Source organism: Peromyscus maniculatus, chromosome 5 (genome assembly GCF_049852395.1).
Source record: "Peromyscus maniculatus bairdii isolate BWxNUB_F1_BW_parent chromosome 5, HU_Pman_BW_mat_3.1, whole genome shotgun sequence".
Classification (NCBI taxonomy): domain Eukaryota; kingdom Metazoa; phylum Chordata; class Mammalia; order Rodentia; family Cricetidae; genus Peromyscus; species Peromyscus maniculatus.
This window is the reverse complement of record NC_134856.1, coordinates 17328855-17351854: the sequence shown is the minus strand read 5'-3', so window position 1 is coordinate 17351854 and position 23000 is coordinate 17328855. Positions and strand designations below refer to the sequence as shown.

Here is a 23000-nt window from a genome sequence, read left to right as displayed (position 1 = left end):
CTGGCCTGGCTACACACTGAGACCTTGCCTTTGGGGAGGCAGGGGGAAGCTAATTTAGTCAAAGACTAATGCAGTGACCAGGCCAAAGCAGCCTTGTGGCAAAATTGCTAAATGCTGAGGCAGCAAACCTACTATCCATGCTGAGTCTTCCACCTCTAGGTTCAAAATCTGTCTAAATTACTACATGATCAAATTAATCCAGGGCACTTCTGGACATCTTTCAATTAAGAAGAATTCCATCATTCGACTGTAAAAGGAATAGCCCTCTCCCACGCTGTGACTGACCTCATTTCTTCTAGCATACTGTCTCCCAACCCAAACGCCCTACAAATGAAATGGAGCTATAATTTTGCTTTTTAATAGTGAATAAAAATTCTAAGTAGCCATAAGATTGCAGATTTAAAAAAAAAGAGAGAGAAGAGGAGAAGGAGGAAGAGAAGATGACGTCAACAACAACAGGATTTGTTGATGTGTAACCCTAACTAATCCTAGCACCCGGGAGGCAGAGGCAGTCAGATCTCTGAGACAGAGAATAACCTGGTCTTCATAGCAAGTTCCAGACCAGCGGGGCTATACAGCCAGACCTGGTCTCAAAAAAAAATAAAAGGGAAATGTGAGAAAGCTTAACACTGCCTTAATAGAGCCATGTTTCACATTCACATGTGTCTGGTATCATATAGCAGAACTCTGTTCATTGTGTGATCCTTAGTGTCATGTAGTGAGCGATACCACAACACGTATTCAGCCCTCAAGCCAACCATTTGTCTACCAGCCAGACTCTGCCAAACACTGCAGACACAGACATAAGCCAGGGACATAAGCCAGTACTTCTCATGAAATCACTGTTATTAAGATAGTGGACAGAAGCAATTTTAAAACAGCGTAGAAAAGTCCTGATGCATGAGATGGGCATACCCTAAAAGGGGGTGAAAATGCAAGCAATAAAGAAAATCTGAGTAAGACAGGAATCTGGAAATGATGCCCCTAATTCCAATTTAGTTAGGCCAACAATGACATTTTGACAATCTTAAAGGAATGTCCCTAATGTTGACGCCCAGTAAGTTATGTACTCAAGACTGCACCTAAGTCATAGTGTGCACACACCCTCATTTGGTAAGCTAAAAAGAAATAAAGTCACCTCTGACTTGTGTCCATAGAGACAATAACGCAATCCGAAGGCTTCTCTCGATCCCATGCTTTCTGGAGCAGTCGGTAGAAATGCTGGAAAAGCGCCGCTCTCTGAGCATCCCTGCCACTGGCAAGATCTGCAAAACAGGTGCACTAGGGCTTCCACATGACCAAAGCACCGTGGAGGAGGGTGAAGGGCGGCCTTCCAAAGTAAAACAGTGCCCCGACAACAGTCAGCACACTGTAAATGGTCTTGACAGAATTCTTACCTAGCTGAAAGTACTGGCATTGCTCATGGTTATCTTCATTCCTTTTTGAATAATCAAACACATTCCCCCATAATTCTTCAGTACTGCTGGAAGTATGAAAATATTTTCTCAAATTGTGCAGATGTTTTCCCTCTGAACATGCCCCCACAACATAAAAACCCAATCCAGATCACCCAATGCAAGCTACAGTCACCTAAGACAGTGGCTGTTTAGAAATGTTAGCCAAGAATCTGTTCTCATTTTAGAGTATTATGTGAGTCTAAGAGTTTCTGCCATTTCTCATCCATTTCTTCTCAACTGCTACAATAAAAAGTGCTCAACAGAGTCACTATCCTTATTAAATAAGATGCAAATTACAAGACAAACGGACTGACTTATGCTTCCAGCGCTCGGTCTGAAGGACGGGAAATATTTTTATAAGAATGTCCAAGTGGGAAAAAAAGTGTTCCCATCTACACTTCTAAGGGTCTTTGTTAGATGCAGGCAAACTCAACTCCTTGAGCTTTGCTCCCACACTCTTAAGTACTCCTCAGCTCCCTCGAGCAAGTTATGTTCCCTTGTTAAAAGTGTGCAAAATAGTGCACAGATGCTGGGTAATCTATTAACCATCCAAAGTGCTCCCATTTGCTGTGATTTAACAGAGGAAAGGGGGAATTCGATGGCTCTGTACCCTAAATCAGGCACTTTTATTGCAGCTCCCCAGTATCTAGATAGCAATGTTTTTGTCCACAAGGAACGTCCTGCCAGGGAAAGAAGTCTCGGCAGGCAGCAATTAGCTGCCTTCCCACAAGAGGCCTCGCGCACATGGCGGGGTGCACATGGTGGGGCGTCACTGGCTGCACTCTGTCACACTGACTGCTCAGTACACTGCCACCAAGCACCAGTCCCTCCGCTCCTCCTCTTTGGTTCTGGGTTAGCTTCTTCTCAACTGTTCCCACAGTAGACAGAACTGAAATGCTTGCCTGCGTCCCAGACTCTCCCTACTTCCTGGAGGATCGTGCACCTCCGCAGGGTTCCCTCACCCTCTCCTGCTGCAGCTCTGTCTGCCGTCTCTGACGGACACAGGCCACTGAATCCAGCTATCCCAAAGTTATCAGCTTTCTTTAAACCTGGCTACATTTGTTCTTGCTGGCTTTCCCTCAATCTTTGTATTCCCTTTCTCCCGCTCCTTTTCTTTTTCCTTCTTCTCTCCCTTCCTTCCTTCTTCTTGGGGGAGGTAGTGTCAAACCCAGGGCCCCACACATACCAGATAAGTACTCTGCCAGAGTTACATCCATGGCCCCATATACTTTCTAATAATAAAGTAGAAAGTAAGTTCCCTTGCCTCCCCAAGCAAGGAAGTAGAGGAGACTGCAAATGTCCCAGAAGCTGGCATCCGGGCCGTCCAGGGCAAATAGTAGAAGATGAGTAGAACTGGCCAGGCCCTCTCAGCTTCACTTACTAGCAAGCAAGAGTTTATCCTCATCTGTCTCAGACTCCTCACTTCTATTTGGCTGGCTGTTCAGTTTGTTTTGAGGTAGGGTCTTACATGGGCCTCTAACTTAATCTGTAGCTAAGGATGGCCTGAACTGGTGGAGACCAGTTCATGCCCTACAGACTGGGGCTAGAGGTGTGTGCCTCCACAGCCAGCTCAATTCCTCTCTTCTAAAACAGAGACTATTCACAGCCTGCTGGGGGACTCCAGGGGCTGCTGCTGCAAAGCCCAGGGAACGGTAGCTGAGGCCAAGTGAGCCCTCACGGGAAGCTGACCGTTATTATCCACTTCTGCCTCTAGGTTCCTTCCAGACCAGGGCCAGAAACCCTCTCCTTTTGAAGGTAATCCAACAGCGAAGGCATTCTAGGTCTCTCTCTTTCAGGAAATGGTACCTGAGAGAAACTAACCCCTATTAACAGTCACTCCTGAATTCTATATTTCCTAGTGCTTCTGAACTTGAGGAAGCATTTTTCAATTTTGAATTATTAATTTAATATGTCACAAAACTCATCTCTAATGGAGGCAGAAGAGAGACCTTGTCAAAGTTCATACACATAAAAATCAATTCAAATACAGTTCAAGGAAAACTGCTTTTACCAAAACTACATAGTAAGATCCAAGGTGAGCAGCTTGAAATGCTACGCTGATTCACCTGCTTAGAGGCACTCCCCTGCTGAATACAAAAAACAAGAAAAGGAGACAGAAGAGCCTTGAGAGTGAAATGTGCATGCTTCAGAACAATAACCATATGAGGCACTAAAATCACTAAAGAAAACAAGAGGACGTGGCACCTTGCCCTAGCTTCAGTTACTTGAGGCTCACATAGGAGGATCACTTGAGCCCAAGACTTAAAGACCAACCTAGGAAACAAAGCAAAATGCTGTTTAAGGCCAGGCAAGGTGGCGCACACCTTTAATCCCAGCACTTGGGCAGAGGCAGGTGGATCTCTGTGAGTTTGAGGCCAGCCTGGTCTGTGTAGTGAGTTCAAGGACAGCTGGGACTATGTAGAGAGACCCTGCTTCACACAAGCAAACCCCCAAACCTGGTATAGTCTAAACAGAAGTTTTCACTTTAATATCATATGCTTTTATATGTCAATCTGCTCCTCGGTTTAAAAAAACACCAACTATTTTTCTTATATGTACAGGTTTTTTGCCTTCATGTATATCTGTGTACAGTGTGCATGTATGATGCCCATAGAGGCCAGCAGAGACTTGGGACTAGAGTTAGAGACAGGAGTGAGCCATCATGTAGGTACTAGAAATCAAACCTGGGTCCCTTCTGGAAGAGCTGCCAGTGTTCTTAACTGCTGGCTGAGCCAACTCTCCAACCCCATTTTTAAAAACAACTGATATTTACATTTGCCTCTGAAGTACTAATTTGTCTTGCAGTGAAATAAATGATCTTTTTTGAGCATGTAACAGCAATTGGACAGCAGCAGAAAAGCACATAGAGAAGAGAGTCACAGACCTGCTACAGAGAATGAACAAAGCAAGGAAGTCACCCAGAGATGGCTGAAAAATGCCACAGACAAAGACCTGGTGGCTGAGGCTCTTCTGGCCATGGGTATACTTCAGTTAAGAGTCCAAATGACTATGGAAAGGTAAAAGTTAAAGTAGAGTGGTTAATATGATCAACTTGACCCAAGGGACTTCCCAAAAGCAAATATTAATAGCACCAATTTCAGCCAACATCTAGATCTGCACAGTAAGAACACATTTGCATTACTGCCTAAGCTTTTAGCAAATTGAGCCCCAACAATAAAATCTCACCTTAGCCTGTCTTCACACTCCTTTAAGTAGCCCTCTTGGGGAGAATGAGAAGTTGGCAGAAAAGGTTTAGATGGCTTACTGCTAAAAAACAACAAAGACAAATTATACTCAAGAAGAAATTATTTCCCATAGTTCATACATTAGTTTCCACAGTTTTGGTACACTCAAAGGTGATTAAGTCTTCAGTAAAACTGGATTTCAAAAATTTGAACAATGGTTTTTTTCAAGAATCTCTTTGTCAGAAGCTCTACTCTATTCCTTAATACCTGTTTCTATTTTTGCTTGTGTGTTTGTTCAACTGCTTCTGCAAAGCTGGCAACTGAATGTGTAGCTCTGACACAGAAAAGACACGACAACTCACCCAGAGAAGGGGCTTCAGCTTAAGTCTGAGCTGCCCAAGTGCATATATCCCAAAGTCACCATGCAATGCTAGAAGTATCTGCAACCATCAATTATAAAAGCAAGAAGCACTGGTTTTGTTTTAAGCTTCTTTTTGATGGCTGCTCCACCAACACCATCAGATTTCCAAGGATTCACTGCCACCTGGATCATACCGGGCACTTACTTCATCATGGAGCGCCTGGTTGTGCACATCAACTCCAGTGTAAACATCCTCCACTAAAGCCACTGCTACATTCACACTCCAAATACACTTTGACACACACAGCCGCCATCTGCCTCATTTAAGAGATGTGTTATTAATACAGATTGAAATCCAGGACAAAAAGCATGGCCATCCTTAGAAGACAACGCTTGCTGCAAGTTGCTAGCTAACAGAACCAAGGGTTTTGACAAGATGTTACAACTTTGGGCTGAGAGGGTTAAAGAGTTAGTAGAAAGCATTTCATTTCCAAAAAGGATGAGCGCAGATGCTCCACTCGACCCTCTTCTCAATGATCCTAGCCAAGTTTGAAGGCCACGAAAAGGAATAAGCAGATGGTTCAATGTGAGCAAGTCAAAAGGAAGTTGCATTTGCCTTATACGGCTTCCTAGCAACTAAACCAAATGATGCCAAAAAAGCCAGCCGGCTCTAAGGAGCAGCACTGCAGGGTATTGGAAACCCAGCGGTCGGGCAGAGCAGAGAAAGCCTTAAGACACCCCCACCTGGCAAAACAAATCCTTTACCCACCAATACCACCCCCCTTCCCACTTCCCTGCAGCTCCAGCTCAGTCTACCTGCCCATGCTGAGGGCAACCTTTCAAACTCAGCACTGACATCAGTGGAGCAGGCTGGCACTACTATCAAATACTAACTCCCCACTTCTGCATTGGAGGAAAGGCTCCATACTCTCTTAGCACACTTCAACCAGCTGGACACAGGATTCTGCAGGCCAAAAAGACAGCATCCTTGCCACCCATTGTCAAATGCGGCTGAGAAACTCGGGTGGTGTTCACAGGCCACGATCCCAGATGCCCAAAAGCAACCCTAGTGGAGACAGGATGTGCTCTGATCTTTTAAAAACAGACTGAGTAGCCAGTGAGCAGACCAGAAGCTTCCCTGAACAGGGTACCTGAAGGAACACACTCTGGCATGAACTGCCTTAGTGGGAGTACCTATACATATATGCCATATCCCCACATGCACAAATGATCAAATCATGACCTGGATATTATTAAACATTGCATGGTCATCCTGACCAGGCAATGCAGTGTATCTGGTGATACCCATCAGAACTCAGCTCCCCTCAGTCAAATGGTGGGCAATAGGTCAAACACTGTTCAATGATAAATAGAACTAATAAATTTGTTTTAATAAATCAACAATCTTCCCAGATGTTCAATAAGCAAAGATGTTTTGATGCATTATATTGAATCCTTGTAACCACCATACAAGCTGGAAGCTTCGGCTTCCCCACACACTGTCAAAAAAGACGAGGAGAGTCCGGCTCATCTCGCAGGACTTAGCTACAGAGCCTCGCTTCAATTTCCGTGGGTCAGACTCTAAAACCCAGACTCTTTTAACAGTTCTGAAAAATGTATCGTTTATGTGTATGTGTGAGATATGCATGAGTGCAGGTGCATCTGTGCTACCACACGTGTGGAGGTCAGAGGCTAACTCTCTGAAGCTGGTTCTTGATGTTTCTGCTGCTCTGTGTACTCCATGTTAGCTGGCCTTCAAGCTTTTGGCCAATGCTCTCATCTCCACCTCCCATTATTGCCACAGGAATGCTAAGATTACAGATGCAGGCCACCACAGCCAGCTGTTCTCACCTGGGTTCTGGGGTTAAATTTGGGTCATCAGGCTTGCACAGCAAATGCTTTTACCCATTGAGACATGTCGCTAGCACCCCCACCCCAACTTCTTTGAATACCTCTCAGCCCAGTGCTCCAAGTCAGCAAGCTGTTTTTTGGTTTTTTATTTTGTTTTGTGTAAAGGAAAAGGAAAGCTATGAAAGGCCAAGGAAGAGGGGTGAAAACACTGTCATTTTTACGAAAAGGAAACTAACATCATCGTCATCATCATAACGATCCTAATCTAAGAGCCTGAGAGATGAGGGAGGCTCCACAGCACATTGTGCTTGCCTGACTTCTAGCCAAGGTATACCGACTGATAGGAGCCTTTGGTGTAAGAGCAACTCAAGACTGTCTGGATGAGTGGGGAAGAAATAGAACTCTCATTGTAGGTTGGCAAAGAGAAGAATCTCCTCAGAAGGTAGTTTGACAGTTCCTTAAAAAGTGTAACGGGAGCTAGAGAAATGCTTCCATCAGTAGAATGCTTGCTGAACAGCCATGGGGCCAGTTCAATCCCTAGCACTGCTGTTTAGAAGACAGGTGTGGGGGCGAAACAGATGGAGAGACGGCTCAGTGGTTAACAGCACATACTGCTCTTGTGGAGTTGCATTTCCAGCACCTACATCAGGTGTTGGAAAAACAGGAAGACCCAACACCCTCTTCTGGACTCCATGGACACCTGAACTCACATGTGCACATACCCACACAGAGATATAAACATAAAATTAAACTTAAAATAAGTCTTGATAAACAAATAAATACCTCTCCCCCCGCCCTAAAAAAAAAACAAGAACAAAAACAAAGTACCACAGCTGAGTAGGGCAGCATGCATCTGTCATCTCAGTGCTGAGGGGGCAGAGATATCAGGGTCCCTAGGGTGTGTGGCCATCTAACCCAGCTGACTTAGCCAGTTCTGTATTAAGAAAAACACTCTGCCTCAAAAAATAAAGTACAGAGTGACACCCAACATTGACGTCTGGTCTCCATACACACACACACACACACACACACACACACACACAAGTAAAACATACACTCATCATATAAACTAGCCAGTCCACTCCTAGATACTTACACAATAAAAATGCTTCTTTTCTTACTATAATAAACAGCTGTGGCTGTGTAACTATAAAGAAAAGTATTTACTTCATAGTTACAATGGCTTCAAATCCAAACAGCTAGTTCCATCTAGGGCTCCTGTAGTAAAAAGTGGGAGCAAGAGATCACAGGGTCAAAGAGAACCCAGAGAGACCCCCTGCTACAGTACAGAGCTCTTCTGGAGGCAGTGTCCTCAAAGACTAATGGCCCCCCACTAGTCATGACCTCTCAAGCAGCTACCTCCCAACACCACCACATCGAGAATCAAGCTTTTGGGGACACACTCAAACCACAGAAGACATATCTGTACAGACTATCACGTACTCTACTGTTTGCAGAGGCTTTGTGTGAAAAGCGACTGGAAACCAACCAACAAACTGCCACATAGTCATTCCCTCATTGAGCTGCTGCAACAAAGTACCAGAAACCATGTGGCTTAAAAGATACAGGTTTTGTTTTTGTTTTTTTTTTTCCTGAGTTCTGGTGGGAAGTCCAAGGTCAGAATGGTCCACTGCAGTCTCTCCCTGGCTTAGAGACAACTGCCTTTCAGAAATCTGTTTCTTCTTACAAGACAACCAACCAATCCAACAGGATCACCTCTGGCATCACTCAATCTTAATTACCCACTACATGCTCTGTCTCAAATATAGTAAGCACTGGGGATTAAGAGTTTCAACATAGGGGGCTGGTGAGATGGCTTAGTGGTTAAGAGCACTGACTGCTCTTCCAGAGGACCCAGGTTCAATTCCCAGCACCCACATGGCAGCTCACAACCACCAGTAACTCCAGTTCCAGGGGGTCTGGCATCCTCATACTTACAGGCAAAACACCAACGCATATAAGATAAAAATAAATAGGTTTTTGTTTGTTTGTTTGTTTTTAAAAAAGAGTCTCAACACATGGCCCCACCTCAGATATCCGCTGCTCAAGTCGCAGGACACAACAGTTACAAGGACAGAGCCCCCCCTCCCCCTGCTGGACCATAGGCCATGCTATCTTCCAGAAGTCCAGCCCCCAACTCTGATGGAGACGCCCTGCTGAACCAGAGGTCATGCCAGATGAGAGAAATACAGACCACAAAGACCAGATAACCAAAGAGGAAACAGAAACCAAGGAACAAAACATCATCCAATAAAGACAAACTCAGAAATCGCCACCTAGACCTATATTAATCCCAAATCCAGATGCCTAGACACCAATGTAAGAACAAAATCAACAACAGCCAGGGCAATATGGCACCACCAGAGCCTAGCTAACCTACCTACAGAAACCCCTGAATATTCCAACACAGCTGAAGCACAAGAAGATGACTTTAAAACCAACCTTATGAAGATGAAAGAGGTCCTTAAAGAAGAAATGAATAAGAAATTAAATAAATAAAAACACCCACAAACAATGGAAGGAAACAAATAAATCTCTTAAAGAAAGCCAATAAGAAAACAAACAAAACAAACAAACAAAAAAACAAGCAGGTGAAGGAAATTAATAAAAATGTTCAACACCTGAAAATGTAAATAGAAGCAATAAAGAAAACAGACTGAGAGAATTCTGGAGATGGAAAATCTAGGTAAGTGAACAGGAACTACAGACACAGCATAACCAACAGAATACAAGAGATAAAAGAAAGAATCTGAGGCATAGAAGATAGAATAAAAGAAATAAATACAGTGGTCAACAAAAATGTTAAATCTAAAAAGTTCCTGACACAAAACATCCAGGAAATCTGGGACATTATAAAAAGATCAAACCTAAGAATAATTAGAATAGAAGGAGAAGAATCCCAGCTCAAAGGCCGAGAAAATATTCTTAAGAGAACCATAGAAGAAAATTTTCCTAACCTTAAGAAGGATGTAGAACACCAAATAGATTGAACCAGAAAACTAAGTCCCCCACCACATAATAATCAAAACACTTAACGTACAGAACAAACAAAGAATATTAAAAGCTGCAAGAAAAGGCTAAGTAACATATAAGCGCAGACCTATTAGAATTACATCCCATTTCTCAATGGAGATTCTAAAAGCCAGAAGGGCCTGGACAGATGTCTTGAAGACTCTGAGAGACCAAAGATGCCAGCCCAGACTACTATACCCAGCAAAACTGTCAAATCACCATAAATGGAGAAAATAAGATATTCCATGACAAAGTCTAATTTAAACTATTTGGGATGAAACCTACATGATCTTTTGATGTGTTCTTGGATTCTGTTTGGGAGTATTTTATTGAGTATATTTGCACCAGCATTTCCTAAGGTTAGAAAAATTTTCTTCTATCCACAAATCCAGCCTTACAGAAGGTACTAGAAGGAAAATTCCAACCCAAGAAGGTTAAATACACCCATAAAAACACAGGAAATAATCTCATGCCAGCAAAACCAAAAGAAGCACGTACGCACGCACGCACGCACGCACGCACGCACGCACGCACGCACGCACACACACACACACACACACACACACAAACACCACTACCACCACCACCACCACCACCACCACCAACAACAACAACAACAACAACAACAACAAAATAACAGGAATTAACAATCATTGGTCATTACTATCCCTTAACATCAATTAACTCAATTCCCAAATAAAAAGACAGGCTAACAGAATAGATGCACAAACAGGATCCATCCTTCTGTTGCATACAAGAAACATACCTCGCTGGAGCAATGGCTCAAGCAGTTAAGAGCACTGGCTGTTCTTCCAAAGAACCTGGGTTCAATTCCCAGCAACTCCAGTTCCAGGGGATCTGACACCCTCATACAAACATACATGCAGGCAAACAAGAAACATACCTCAACATCAAAGATAGACATACCTTGTAGTAAAGGGTTGGAAAAAGATTTCCCAAGCAAATGGACCCAAGAAGCAAGCTGGTATAGCTACTCTAATACCTAACAAAATAGACTTCCAACCAAAATTAATCAAAAGAGATAAGAAAAAAAAAAAGGGACACTTTATACCCATCAAAGAAAAACATCCACCAAAAAGATGACATCTCAATTCTTAACTTCTATGCCCCAAACACAAAGGCATCCACATTTGTAAATGACACATTACTAAAGCTTAAATCACATCGACCCTCACATATTAATAGTGGGAGACTTCAATGCCCCACTCTCACCAATGGACAGGTCATCCAGACAGAAACTAAACAGAGAAATAACAAAATTAACAGATGTTATAACTCAAATGAATCTAACAGATATCTACAGAACATTGCACCCAAACACTAAAGAATATATCTTCTTCTCAGCACCATGTGGAATCTTCTCCAAAATTGACCACATACTCAGTCCCAAAGCAAGTCTCAACAGATATAAAAAAAAAAAAAACAAAACTGAAATAACCCCTGTATCCTAGCAGACCACTACTGATTAAAGCTGAATTTCAACAACAACAGAAAGCCTATGAACTCATGGAAACTGAGCAACTCTTTACTGAATGACTACTGGGTCAAGGAAGAAATAAAGAAATTAAAGACTTCCTAAAATTTAATGAAAATGAATGCACAACATACCCAAACTTATAGAACACAATAAAAGTAGTGTTAAGAGGAAAGTTCATAGCACTAAGTACCTACATAAAGAATTTGGAGAGATCTCATACTAACAATTTACCAGCACACCTGAAAACTCTAAAACAAAAAGAAGCAAGCACACCCAAGGAGAGGTAGATAGAAGGAAATAATCAAACTCAGGGTTGAAATCAATAAAGCAGAAACAAAGAGAACAATATAAAGAATCAATGAAACAAAGAGTTGGTTCTTTGAGAAAATCAACAAGATAGATAAACCCTTATCCAAACTAACTAAAAGACACAGAGAGAATATCCAAATTAACAAAATTAGAAACAAAAAAAAGGTACATAACAACAGGCACCAAGGAAATCCAAAAAATTATTAGGTCTTATTACAAAATCTGTACTTTACAAAATTGGAAAATCTAATAGAAATGGGCAATCAAGATCAGATAAGCAATTTAAATAGACCTATAACCCCTAAGGAAATAGAAGCAGTCATTAGACATCTCCCAACCAAAAAAAAAAAAAAAAAAAAAAGCCCATGGACAGATGGTTTTATTCAGAATTCTACCAGACTTTGAAAGAAGAGCTAATACCAATACTCCTCAAATCATTCCATAAATAGAAACAGAAGGATCATTGTCAAAATCCTTTCATGAGGCCACAGTCGCCCAGATACCCAAACCACACAAAGATTCAACACAGAGAATTACAGACCAATTTCCCTCATGAATATTGGTGCAAATACACTCAATAAAATACTCCCAAACAGAATCCAAGAACACATCAAAAGATCATCTACCATGATCAAGTGAGCTTCATCCCAGAGATGCAGCGATGGTTCAACATATGAAAATCTGTCAATGCAATCTACCATATAAACAACTGAAAGAAAAGAAAACCCACATGATCATCTCATTAGATGCTGAAAAAGATTGACAAAATCTAACACCCCTTCATGATACTCCTTCATGATAAAGGTCTTGAAGAGATCAGGGATACAAAGGGCATACCTAAAAATAAAGGCAAGCCCATAGCCAACACCAAATTAAATAGAAAGAAACTCAAAGCAATTCCTCTAAAACCAGGAACAAGACAAGGCTGTCCACTCTCTCTTTATCTATTCAATATAGTACCTGAAGTTCTAGTCAGAGCAATAAGACAATCAAGGGGACACAAATTGGAAAGGAAGAAGTCAAAGTACTGCTATTCCAAGATGATATGATAGTATACATAAACAACCCCCAAAATTCTACCAGGGAACTCCTACAGTTGATAAACACCTTTAGTGAAGTGGCTGGATACAAGATTAACTCAAAAGACTTAGTAGCCCTCCTATATACAAATGGCAAATGGGCTGAGAAGGAAGTCAGGGCAACAACATCCTTCACAACAGCCACAAAAAATATAAAATGTCTTGGGGTAACTCTAACCAAGCAAGTGAAGACCTTCAAGTCTTTGAAGAAAATGATGAATATATCAGAAGATAAAAAGATCTCCTATGAATATATCAGAAGATAAAAAGATCTCCTATGCTCAAGGATCAGTAGGATTAACATAGTAAAAACGGCCATCTTACCAAAAGCAATCTACAGATTCAACGAAATCCCTATCAAAATTCCAATACAATTCTTTTTTCTTTTCGAAACAGGGTTTCTCTGTGTAGTTTTGGTGCCTATCCTGGATCTCACTCTGTAGACCAGGCTGGTCTCAAACTCACAGAGATCAGCTTAGCTCTGCCTCCGAGTGCTGGGATTAAAGGCGTGTGCCACCACCATCCAGCTCCCAACACAATTCTTTACAGACCTTGAAAGAACAATACTCAACTTCATATGGAAAGACAAAAATCCAGGACAACTAAAACAATCCTGTACAATAAAAGGACTTTCAGAGGTAATACCATCCCTGATTTCAAGCTCTACTACAGAGCTATAGTAATAAAACCCACATGGTACTGGCATAAAAGACAGGTGGATCAGTGGAATCAAATCAAAGACCCAGACATAAATCCACCTATGTAACACTGATTTTTGACAAGCCAAAATTATACAATGGAAAAAGGAAAGCATCTTAAATAAATGGTGCTGGTCTAACTGGATGTCAACATGTAGAAGAATGCAAACAGATCCATATCTACCACCCTGCACAAAACTCAAGTCCAAGTGGATCAAAGACCTCAACATAAATCCATATACAATGAACCTGATAGAAGAGAAAGTAGGGCATATCCTTAAACGCATTGTCACAGAAGACAACTTCCTAAACAGAACACCAAAATCACAGGCTCTAAGATTAACACTTAACAAATGGGACCTCTTGAAACTAAAAAGCTTCTGTAAGGCAAAGGTCACTGTCAATAGAACAAAATGGCAGCCTACAAATGGAAAAGATTTTCACCAACTCCCCATCTGACAGAGGGCTAGTATCCAAAATATATAAAGAACTTAAAAAACTAGACACCAACAAACCAAATAATCCAACTAAAAAAATGGAGTACAGCTCTAAACAGAGGAATCTCAAATGGCCAAGAAGCACTTAAAGAAATATTCATCATCCTTAGCCATCAGGAAAATGTAAATCAAAACAACTCTGAGATTCCATCTTTACACCTGTCAGAACGGCTAAGATCAAAAACATAAGTGACAGCTCATGCTGGAGAGGATGTGGAGCAAGGGGAACACTCCGTCATTGCTGGTGGGAGTGCAAACTTGTACAGTCACTATGGAAACCAATATGGCAGTTTCTCAGAAAATTAGGAATTGATCTACCTCAAGACCCAGGTATACCACTCCTGGGCATATATACCCAAAGGACAATCCATCCTACCACAAGGACACTTACTTGCACAACTATATTCATAGCAGCTATATTCATAATAGCTAGAAACTGGAAATAACCTAGATGTCCCTCAAACGAAGAATAGATAAAGAAAATGTGGTAGATTTGCACAATGGAGTATTACTCAGCTGTTAAAAAAATAACATCATGAAAATTTCAGGCAAAAGGATGGAACTAGAAAAAAAAGTCATCCTGAGTAAGTTAATCCAGACCCAGAAAGGCAAACCGGTATGTACTCACTTTTAAGTGGATATTGATGGACGGTAGTGGCACATGCCTTTAATCCTAGCACTTGGGAAGCAGAGGCAGGCAGACCTCTCTGTGAGTTCAAGGCCAGCCTGGTCTACAGAGCGAGCTCCAGGATAGGCTCCAAAAGCTACACAGAGAAACTCTATCCCAAAACAAACAAACAAACAAGCAAACAAACAAATAAATATAACAACAAATAATAAGAAGGAAGGAGGGGGAGGGAGAGAAAGAGGAGAAAGAAAGAAAGAAAGAGAAAGAAAGAAAGGAAGGAAGGAAGGAAGGAAGGAAGGAAGGAAGGAAGGAAGGAAGGAAGGAAGGAAGGAAGGAAGGAAGAAAGGGTATTACCTGTAAAGTAAAAGATAATCATGCTATATACCCAAAGAGGTTAAGTAACAAGGAGGCCTCGAATAGCTCAAAGGGATCGGGGGCACATGGAGCTCCCCGGTAAGGGGAAATAGAGTAAATTTCTTGGGTGGACTGGGGGTGGCAAGTGCAGATGGGAACAGGAGGATCAGGTGTGGGAGATAGAGGGAGAGAGTACTGGGAGTGAAGACTGGAATTGGGGGCATTTCGGGGCAAGGAGGAAACCTAGTGCAATGGAAACTCCCAGAAATCTACGAGGATAACCCTAGCAAAGGCTCCTAGTAATGAAGGATATGAAGCTGAACTGGCCATCTTCTGGAGCCAAGCAAGGCTCCCAGTGGAGGGATTGGAACAACAACCCAGATACAAAACCTTCAACCTACAATTTGATCTGCCTGCAAGATGTGCTGGGGTAAAGGTGGCATAGAATTTGTGGAGAGAGCCAACCAATCACTCATCCAGCCTGAGACCCATGCCACAAGAGGGAGTCCACCCCTGACACTGCCTGGAGGGCCAGGACCCAGAGCCTGGATAGCTCAGAGACCTAGGATAGAACCAAACATAACTGGGAAAAAAAAAAAAAAAAGTCAAGGAAATGATCCCTAATGATACTCTGATACACTTCTAGACCAGAGCCTAGCATAACTGTTATCAGAGAAGCTTCATCCAGCAACTGATGGGAGCAGATGCAGAGACCCACAGCCAAACATTAAGCAGAGCTCTGGGAATCCTGTGGGAGAGAGGAAGGATTGTAAGACCCAGAGGGGTCAAGGACACCACAAGAAAACCCACAGAATCAACTAACCTGGGCTCACAGAGACTGAACCAACAATCAGGGGGCCTGCATGGGTCTGACCTACGTTCTCTGCATATATGCATGCATGTTATAGTTGTGTAGCCTTGTGGTCTTGTGAGACACCTAACAGTGGGAGCGGAGGCTGTCTCTGACTCCTTTACCTGCTTTTGGGACCCTTTTCCTCCTACTGGGTTGCCTTGTCCAGCCTTAATATGAGGGGAGGTGCCTAGTCTTATTGCAACTTGATATGCCATGTTTGGTTGATATTATGGGAGGCCTGCCCTTTTCTGAAGGGCAACAGGAGGAGTGGATCTGGGGGAGAAGGGAGGTGGTAGTGGTGGGGACTGCGAGGAGAGCAGGAAGGGGAAACTGTGGTTGGGATGTAATATATGAGAGAATACATTTAAAAAGAGTTAACACATGCAGTGGGGAAATGGACTAGAAATGCTTGCCTGTGTGCAAGGACTTGGGTGTTAATTATAAAGATAGTCTGACATCCACTGGCCAAATCAAGCTATACATTTTAATGTGCAGCTTATTATTATAATATTATAAAAATAATATTGGGGGAAAAACCCCAGCCTCTTCTACGTTTATTTTTTGTTCCTTAAACAGCAGTAATGGGTTTCAACGTTTTCTGGCTTCGTGCTAATCAGAAGTTACTCAGGGTCTGATGTCACTGAGGAGGGAAGTCCTCATGAAGACACGCAACACTTTTAGGTTAAATACGCACACATTCCCAAGGCCTCCAGGAAGGCCAGGGTGATTATTTTTAACTTTTTACTGTTGCATCTCAATTACCTCAACTTCTAAGACAGCCAATCTATTAAATTCTCACAGTAGGAATCTCTGGGGATAAATTTTAAAATTAAAAAGATTTTTAAGGATCCACTCTTAGAAGTTCCATCATAATTTTAAATTTCACTAGAAACAATTTGAATTTTAACATTTCTCTGGAGAAATTTTACCCAAGCCTCTAGAAACAGACAAAGTAACGTGGCTCTGCCGAAGAGACCAAAACGAAAGGAGCCACAAGTTCGCCCCCGGCGCTGCGTCAACCCTGTGTTCTGGAGTACAGCGAGGAGGGCAGCAGGAGCAGGGAGGGAAACCGTGCTAGTCTGCTTATGATCTGAGTGCAGCCTCCAAGAGCCTGTGCCGGAAGTGAAGACCCTCGGGTGGCAGGGCCTAAGAGAGGCACCTAAGGAGAGAGGTCACTAGGTCACTGGCAGAGCTCTTCTTGGAAGAGATCAAGGTAGCTCTTATAAAGGACTCCTGCGTTCTCGGGAGAGTGTCTTATGGCCACATTTTAGCAAAGTCAAGGCAGCAGGTACTTGAAGGCCCCAGTCACAGCACACAACAAACGAAGAGCAGAGAGCAATGAATCACTGCACGCACACTCGCTCAGGAGCTTTCTCCCTTTTATTCCATCTGGGACCCAAGGCCAGGGTGGGGCTGCCCACAACGGGTGGGTCCTCTCACCTCAATTAACACAGGAAAATCCATCACAGACATCTGCAGAGGCCCTTTCCCAGGTGCTTCTAGACTGGTTTCTGTTGTTTGGTGATGTGATAGCTCTCTCTGTTCAGCATGCACTCCCACCATAACCAGCCACCAGGAGGGCCTTGGGAGCATTACGGTGGTGATGGAGCCAGGCCTGTGAGTCTCCCAATAAACTTCTTCATGTTAGCCTGCCTCAGGAAATTTCATTATCACCTTAGTTCGGGTCTCTACTGCTGTGATAAAACACCATTACCAAAAGCACCTTGGGGAAGAAAGGGCTCATTTCAGCTCAGTCCATCATGAAAGGAAGTCAAGGCAGGAAGGAATGAAGCAAAGCCATGGACAGTCACGGCCTAGATGCTTACCGGTTTGCTCACTCCGTACTTGCTCAGCCCGCTTTCTTACACACTTCAGAACCACCTGTCCAGGATGGCATTGCTCGGTGAGCTGGGCCCTCCCACATCCATCATTAATCAAGAAAACGCCCTGCAGGCTTGCCCAGAGGCCACTCTGCTGGGACTATTTTTCTCAAGGTTCTCTCTTTCCACACGACTCTGACTTATGTCAAGTTGACACAAACTAATCAGCACAATTATAGCAACAGAAAGTGAGCTAATATACACAAGAGGTCTCTGACAGTTACTTTATTCTTAATTTTGTGTGTGTATGTGTGTGCGCGCCCATGCACGTGCACATAGGTATGTATACATGAGTACAGTTGCCCTTGGAGGCCAGAAAAAACAGCACTGGATTCCTCCTAGTGCTGGAGTTATAGGTGGTTGTCAGCCACCTGATGTGAGGGCCAAGAACTGAATTCGGGTCCTCTGGCAGAGCAATACACACTCCTAACACTGTGTCTTAAATGCTGTCCATGTCCACCATTACTGTTCCTTACACAACAGTTCTCAGCATTCAAAACACTCATGTGTGGCGGCTACAGAGATGGCTCAGCAGTTAAGAGAGGGCACTTGTTGCTTTTCCAGAGGTCCCAGGTTCAATTCCCATCACCCACACGATAGCTTACAACCTTCTGAAACTCCAGTCCCAGGAGATCCAACACCCTCTTCTGGCCTCCGTGGGCACGAGGCATACATGTGGTGCACCGACATGCATGCAGGCAAAAGATGGACATTTCTGAAAAAACAGAAAAAGAAACACGCCTACTGAAGAGTGTTGGCTCTTCTTTAGATAGTTGTGTAGGAAAACAGGTTGCTAGGAGCTGGCCCAAAGTTTCTGAGCGCATGTTTAAGCCTCGCAATGCCCTCTAGTGGGGATTTTTCAGAAGATTATTAAAGGCCAGTGGCAGAATGGCTCTGTAGGACACAAAGGTAACCAGACCCATGCTTTGCCAGTATCTGCCATGTCAGGCCAGAGTCCTCACAGGCCTCAACCTATCCGACCTAACTTCCTTACCCTGACCTTATCCTCTCAACAACCTCAGCTGCCGTTCCTGTCTTCTGTGCCTTAAACACATATCCCCAGGTACCGCCTGCCCTGCCCTTCCCAAATGTGCCTGGCCCCGGAGGACCGTTCGCCTTCCTAATCCCCTAGGCTCCCTGTTCTTCTGACAAGCTCCCCCAACATCTGACACGCCATCACCATCATCATCACATCACCTGAAGTCCTGGTTTCAGACACATTTTTCGGTTTTTACTTAGTCTTTCTGTCCCAGGGTCCCATTCGGGATAAACTGCATTAGCCATCAGGTGGCCAGAGGCTCTTGGCTACAGTAATGACCTTAACAGTCTTCAGGAGTACTGGCCACATATGAAGTACTCACGCCCTGTGTGTCATCTCACCCCTGGTGGGAAGAAAAGCTCCCAGACAGGAGTTCTGTCTGTCCACTCCTGTCCCTCAACACCCGGGCCAGACCCCGCCCCTTGCAGGTGTACAAAGACCCAATGTCACATGAATGCTACATGAGTCACCAAGACCCCAAGCCTCAGAGAGCCCTCCTTTCTCACACTGGAAAGAAACAAAGCAGGTCTCCAGGAGGGTCAGGTGACCCGCTAGTTAGAAGAACCAGATCGTCTTTGATCTCCTGTTGCCAAGTACTGGGGACCACTCAGGTATCCACTGCCAGCCCAACGCTTGACGCTGCCCTAAACTGCAGCAAGAGCTGGGAACTGGTCCTGGTCTGCAGTCTCTGCTACGTCAAGAGCCTCTTCTGTAGACTAGGGTTGATTTGGTCACCAACTTGAACATTTAATTGCATTCTGCCACTATTTTATATACGTATCTAGACAAACAGAGGAATGTGTGGCACTCCTCACTGGGAGAAAGCTAGGGAATACACAGGGAGAAAAAAGAATGGGTTCTTTCAGGCCATGTCAGAGCTTATTAGGCCCTGGCCAATCACCAGAAACCCACATTAAGTGCCAGGAAATTCCATCAAAGCTATGTGTAGTGGGAAAATGTGAGTAGCTTTCCCCCATGCCCCACCAACTCCTGCCAAACACCCAGTGTTAGACAACTGACAATTCTACCTCACTTTGACTCCCCTGGCCCTCAGGGTTTCACACTCCATACCAGGCTGGCCTCAGACTCATGGCAATCCTCCTGCCTTGGCTTCCCAAGTGTTGAGATAATAAGAGTGACCTCTACTACACCTGGCTGGCGGTTCTACATTTTACTCACTCCTCTTTCACACTTTCTCAGCAAATGTAACAGGCATTTCCATTCGTGGCAATTGATGGGCACCTTTCAGCATGTGCTTTAGAGACACCTGGATGAACTGGGGATCCAATCTTCCTTCCTTACAGATCTGAGCACCTACAATCTACGAAGGGTGCACTACCAAATGTGGTTTTTGCCACCCAGTGTACAGTGTACAGCACGCTGTGAGTCAGTATTTACAGGACACCTGAGAAGGTTTCGTTCCTCAAAGAGTAAACTTTCACAGTAGTAGCCCCCCTAGCCTCAAAACAAGGTTGCATCTCCTCCAAAGTCCAGCCTTTACAACAGCACAAAAGCAACCCAATTTACAACACTAGGCCAGAACATGATTTAATAGATATATCATACTCAAGGATATGTTTAGTGGGACTTAAAATCTTTCCCACAAAACTAAAATAAATGGTGAAAGGGGTGGGGGAAGGATGCATTCAAACTTTTATCAGAAATTAACAATATAGAACGTGTTAGTATGGTCACAATACTCTGGTTTGTCTTGTCTGAGACAGGGTATCACTATGTTGCCCAGTCTGGCTATACTGAAACTCAGGATCCTCTCGCCTTAGCCTTCTACATGCTGAGCTTACAGCATGAGCAATTTTATCCACCTCACTGTTCAGTTGTTGTTGTTTTGGTTTCTTCTAGACAGGGTTTCTTTGTGTAGCTTTGGTGCTATCCTGGATCTCATGCTGTAGACCAGGCTGGCTTCGAACTCACAGAGATCCACCTGGCTTTGTCTCCTGAGTGCTGGGATTAAAGGCGCACCTCACTGTTCTTTAGCAGTAAAAGTAGGGGTTCTTGAAATACTTTACTCTGTTCCATCTTAGTTACAGACATTAGGACAGGACACATGAATCTTTTTTATTTTTTCAGTCCCAGGCACCAAACCCAGGGTCTAGTGCATGCTAAGCCAGGGCTCTACTACTGAGCCACACTCAATCACAGCATGACTTGAGTTGGTAATAAGGACCTCCCCCCTTCCTATAAAATAAAACAATTTCCAAATGCCACTTTAAATAGTCAATTTATTCAATTGTAAGGTGAACTGTGTCCTCCAAAAAGATACCCTGAACCATTTATAGTGAATCATGCCTATAATCTCAGCACTTGGAATACTGAAGCGGGATGACTGAATTTGAGGCCAGTCTGGACCACATTAATCCCAGGCCAGCCTACACTACAGAATAAGACCTTGTCTTGTAACAACAAAACAAAAAAAAGGAGGTATAGTGACTTCACATACCTGGTATCTGGGACGATGATCTTACAGTGGTCTCATTTAAGCTATGGGAGACACATTCCAAGACCCCCAGTGGATACTTGAAACTAAAGATAGAAAGGGATCTGTGTATGTCTACACACACACACACACACACACACACACACACACACACACGTAATATGCCTGTTAAGTTTAACTTATAAGAGATGAAAAGTTTTTAAGGAACAATTAAAACAATACCCTGCAATAGATTTTTGTGCATGTGGTCTTTGTATACTCTCATCCACTCACACAAAGGAGGCATTTTGCCTCTTCCCCTTGGCACACCTGAACTGCCAGGTTTACTGCTCTTGTGCTTTGAGACATTAAGTAAAATAAAGGATACCTGAATATAAGCCCTGTAATGCCAATATAACAAGTCTGGTACCTGTAGCGGCTACTTAGTAACCAAAAGGCGGGCAGTGTACACAATGTGGCTACTCTACACGTGATGTTTCTTGCCCTGGACAAGACAAAGCAGAGTATTATCCTGACTCAGAATGGGATACAACTGAAAAGTCATCAATCGTTTTATTTCTAAAACAAACATCTAATATTTTCAGTTCATGGAAGACTGTGGGTAACTTGAAGTGCAGAAAGAGAAACCATGGGGAGGGAAGCACACACTGTATTGAAAATAGGACCTTTGCAGAGGTAACCAAGTTATGACAAGGTCATTCCAGAGTCAACTGAGTACCCACGCAATGACTAATGTCACCAGGCAATCTGGACACAGAGGTGGAAAGGGAACATCGTAGCAGTGGAGGGAGATTCTGCAGAGCTGCGGCTGGGAGCCCGGCTGGGGAGGAAGGTAAATCCACAGTTAGGAAAGGAAAGAGGCCCCTCAGAGAACCTGGGCACCAACCTCTGCCACCCTGACTTCAGACTTCCCATATCCAGAATGAGAGAACATGAGGCACTGCTGTCCTTTGCCACCCGGGTCCTGGATGGCATTAGAGTTGCCCACTCACAGTTAATTCTTTCAGGGTCCTGAGGGCATTCCCAAAAAGAAATGAGGATCAGACTGTAGCAGGACTGAATGCCTCACTCTTCAAGTCAGTTAATATTGACCTAACAGATGCCTCATGCTTGATTTACAGACTCCACTTTCAGGAGTCACTGTTACTAACTAGAAGTCATAAATATAAGTGCACAGACACACGTCGTCTACCATTCTCAGATTATGCTAACAGAGAAAATCTCAGTCCCCAACATGGAAAAGTATTTGAGAAATACACAGCAGGGATTTGTCTTGAACAATCTCTGACCCTGTAAATTTTTCTTTAACCACAAAAATTACAAATACCTAAGTCTCAGACCGGGAAACTACACAGCCTTCTGGGAGGAAGGAACAAATGCCTTAGCTGTTCTACAGATCTGCACCTCTGGCTTCTCAGGGGTTGGTGGAATGAGACAGGAACCACGTGGCTGTTTGGAGACATGACATTTTCACATCTAATTGGCACTTGCTTCTGAGAAACAATACAGTGTACCTATGTTACAATTGTGGGAAAAGCAGATCTGTGGAATCTGGAGCCATGTCTCTCTTCAATGAATGACGAGTAAGTCATTACAAAAGTTCTTGCTTCACCTACAGGAGCTGTCTGTAGATGATATAAATTGTTTCGATTGCCCACAAGCCTGATAACAATGTTCTATCTGCATGACCTCAGCTCCCTCAGCCATTGCTGGACATTGTCCCTTGGGGTTGTTAACAATGCCGGGAACCAATAAGCTAACTATAGCACTATGATAGCATGATGTCCAGCTGGATATGTCCGAAGGACGATATCAGGGTGTCACTCCCCATCTTATTCCTTTGA

The 23000-nt window shown here is 43.4% G+C and overlaps 1 protein-coding gene across 12 annotated transcripts in view; it reads right to left on the bottom strand.

Annotated features, from left to right (window-relative positions):
* LOC107402604 (nuclear receptor coactivator 5-like) overlaps positions 1 to 23000 on the bottom strand; it is an 86047-nt gene that overhangs the window by 16032 nt on the left and 47015 nt on the right. For 4 of the 12 annotated variants that reach the window (XM_076571760.1, XM_076571758.1, XM_016006671.3 and 1 more), the window contains 3 exons: positions 4644 to 4724; positions 1398 to 1483; positions 1139 to 1265 (listed from right to left, as the gene is read on the bottom strand). In XM_076571760.1, coding sequence (XP_076427875.1) covers positions 1139 to 1265; positions 1398 to 1483; positions 4644 to 4724 — 294 coding nt within the window. The remainder of the gene's footprint in view (positions 1 to 1138; positions 1266 to 1397; positions 1484 to 4643; positions 4725 to 23000) is intronic. The other 8 variants (XM_076571761.1, XM_076571755.1, XM_076571762.1 and 5 more) reach the window with 5 other exon arrangements.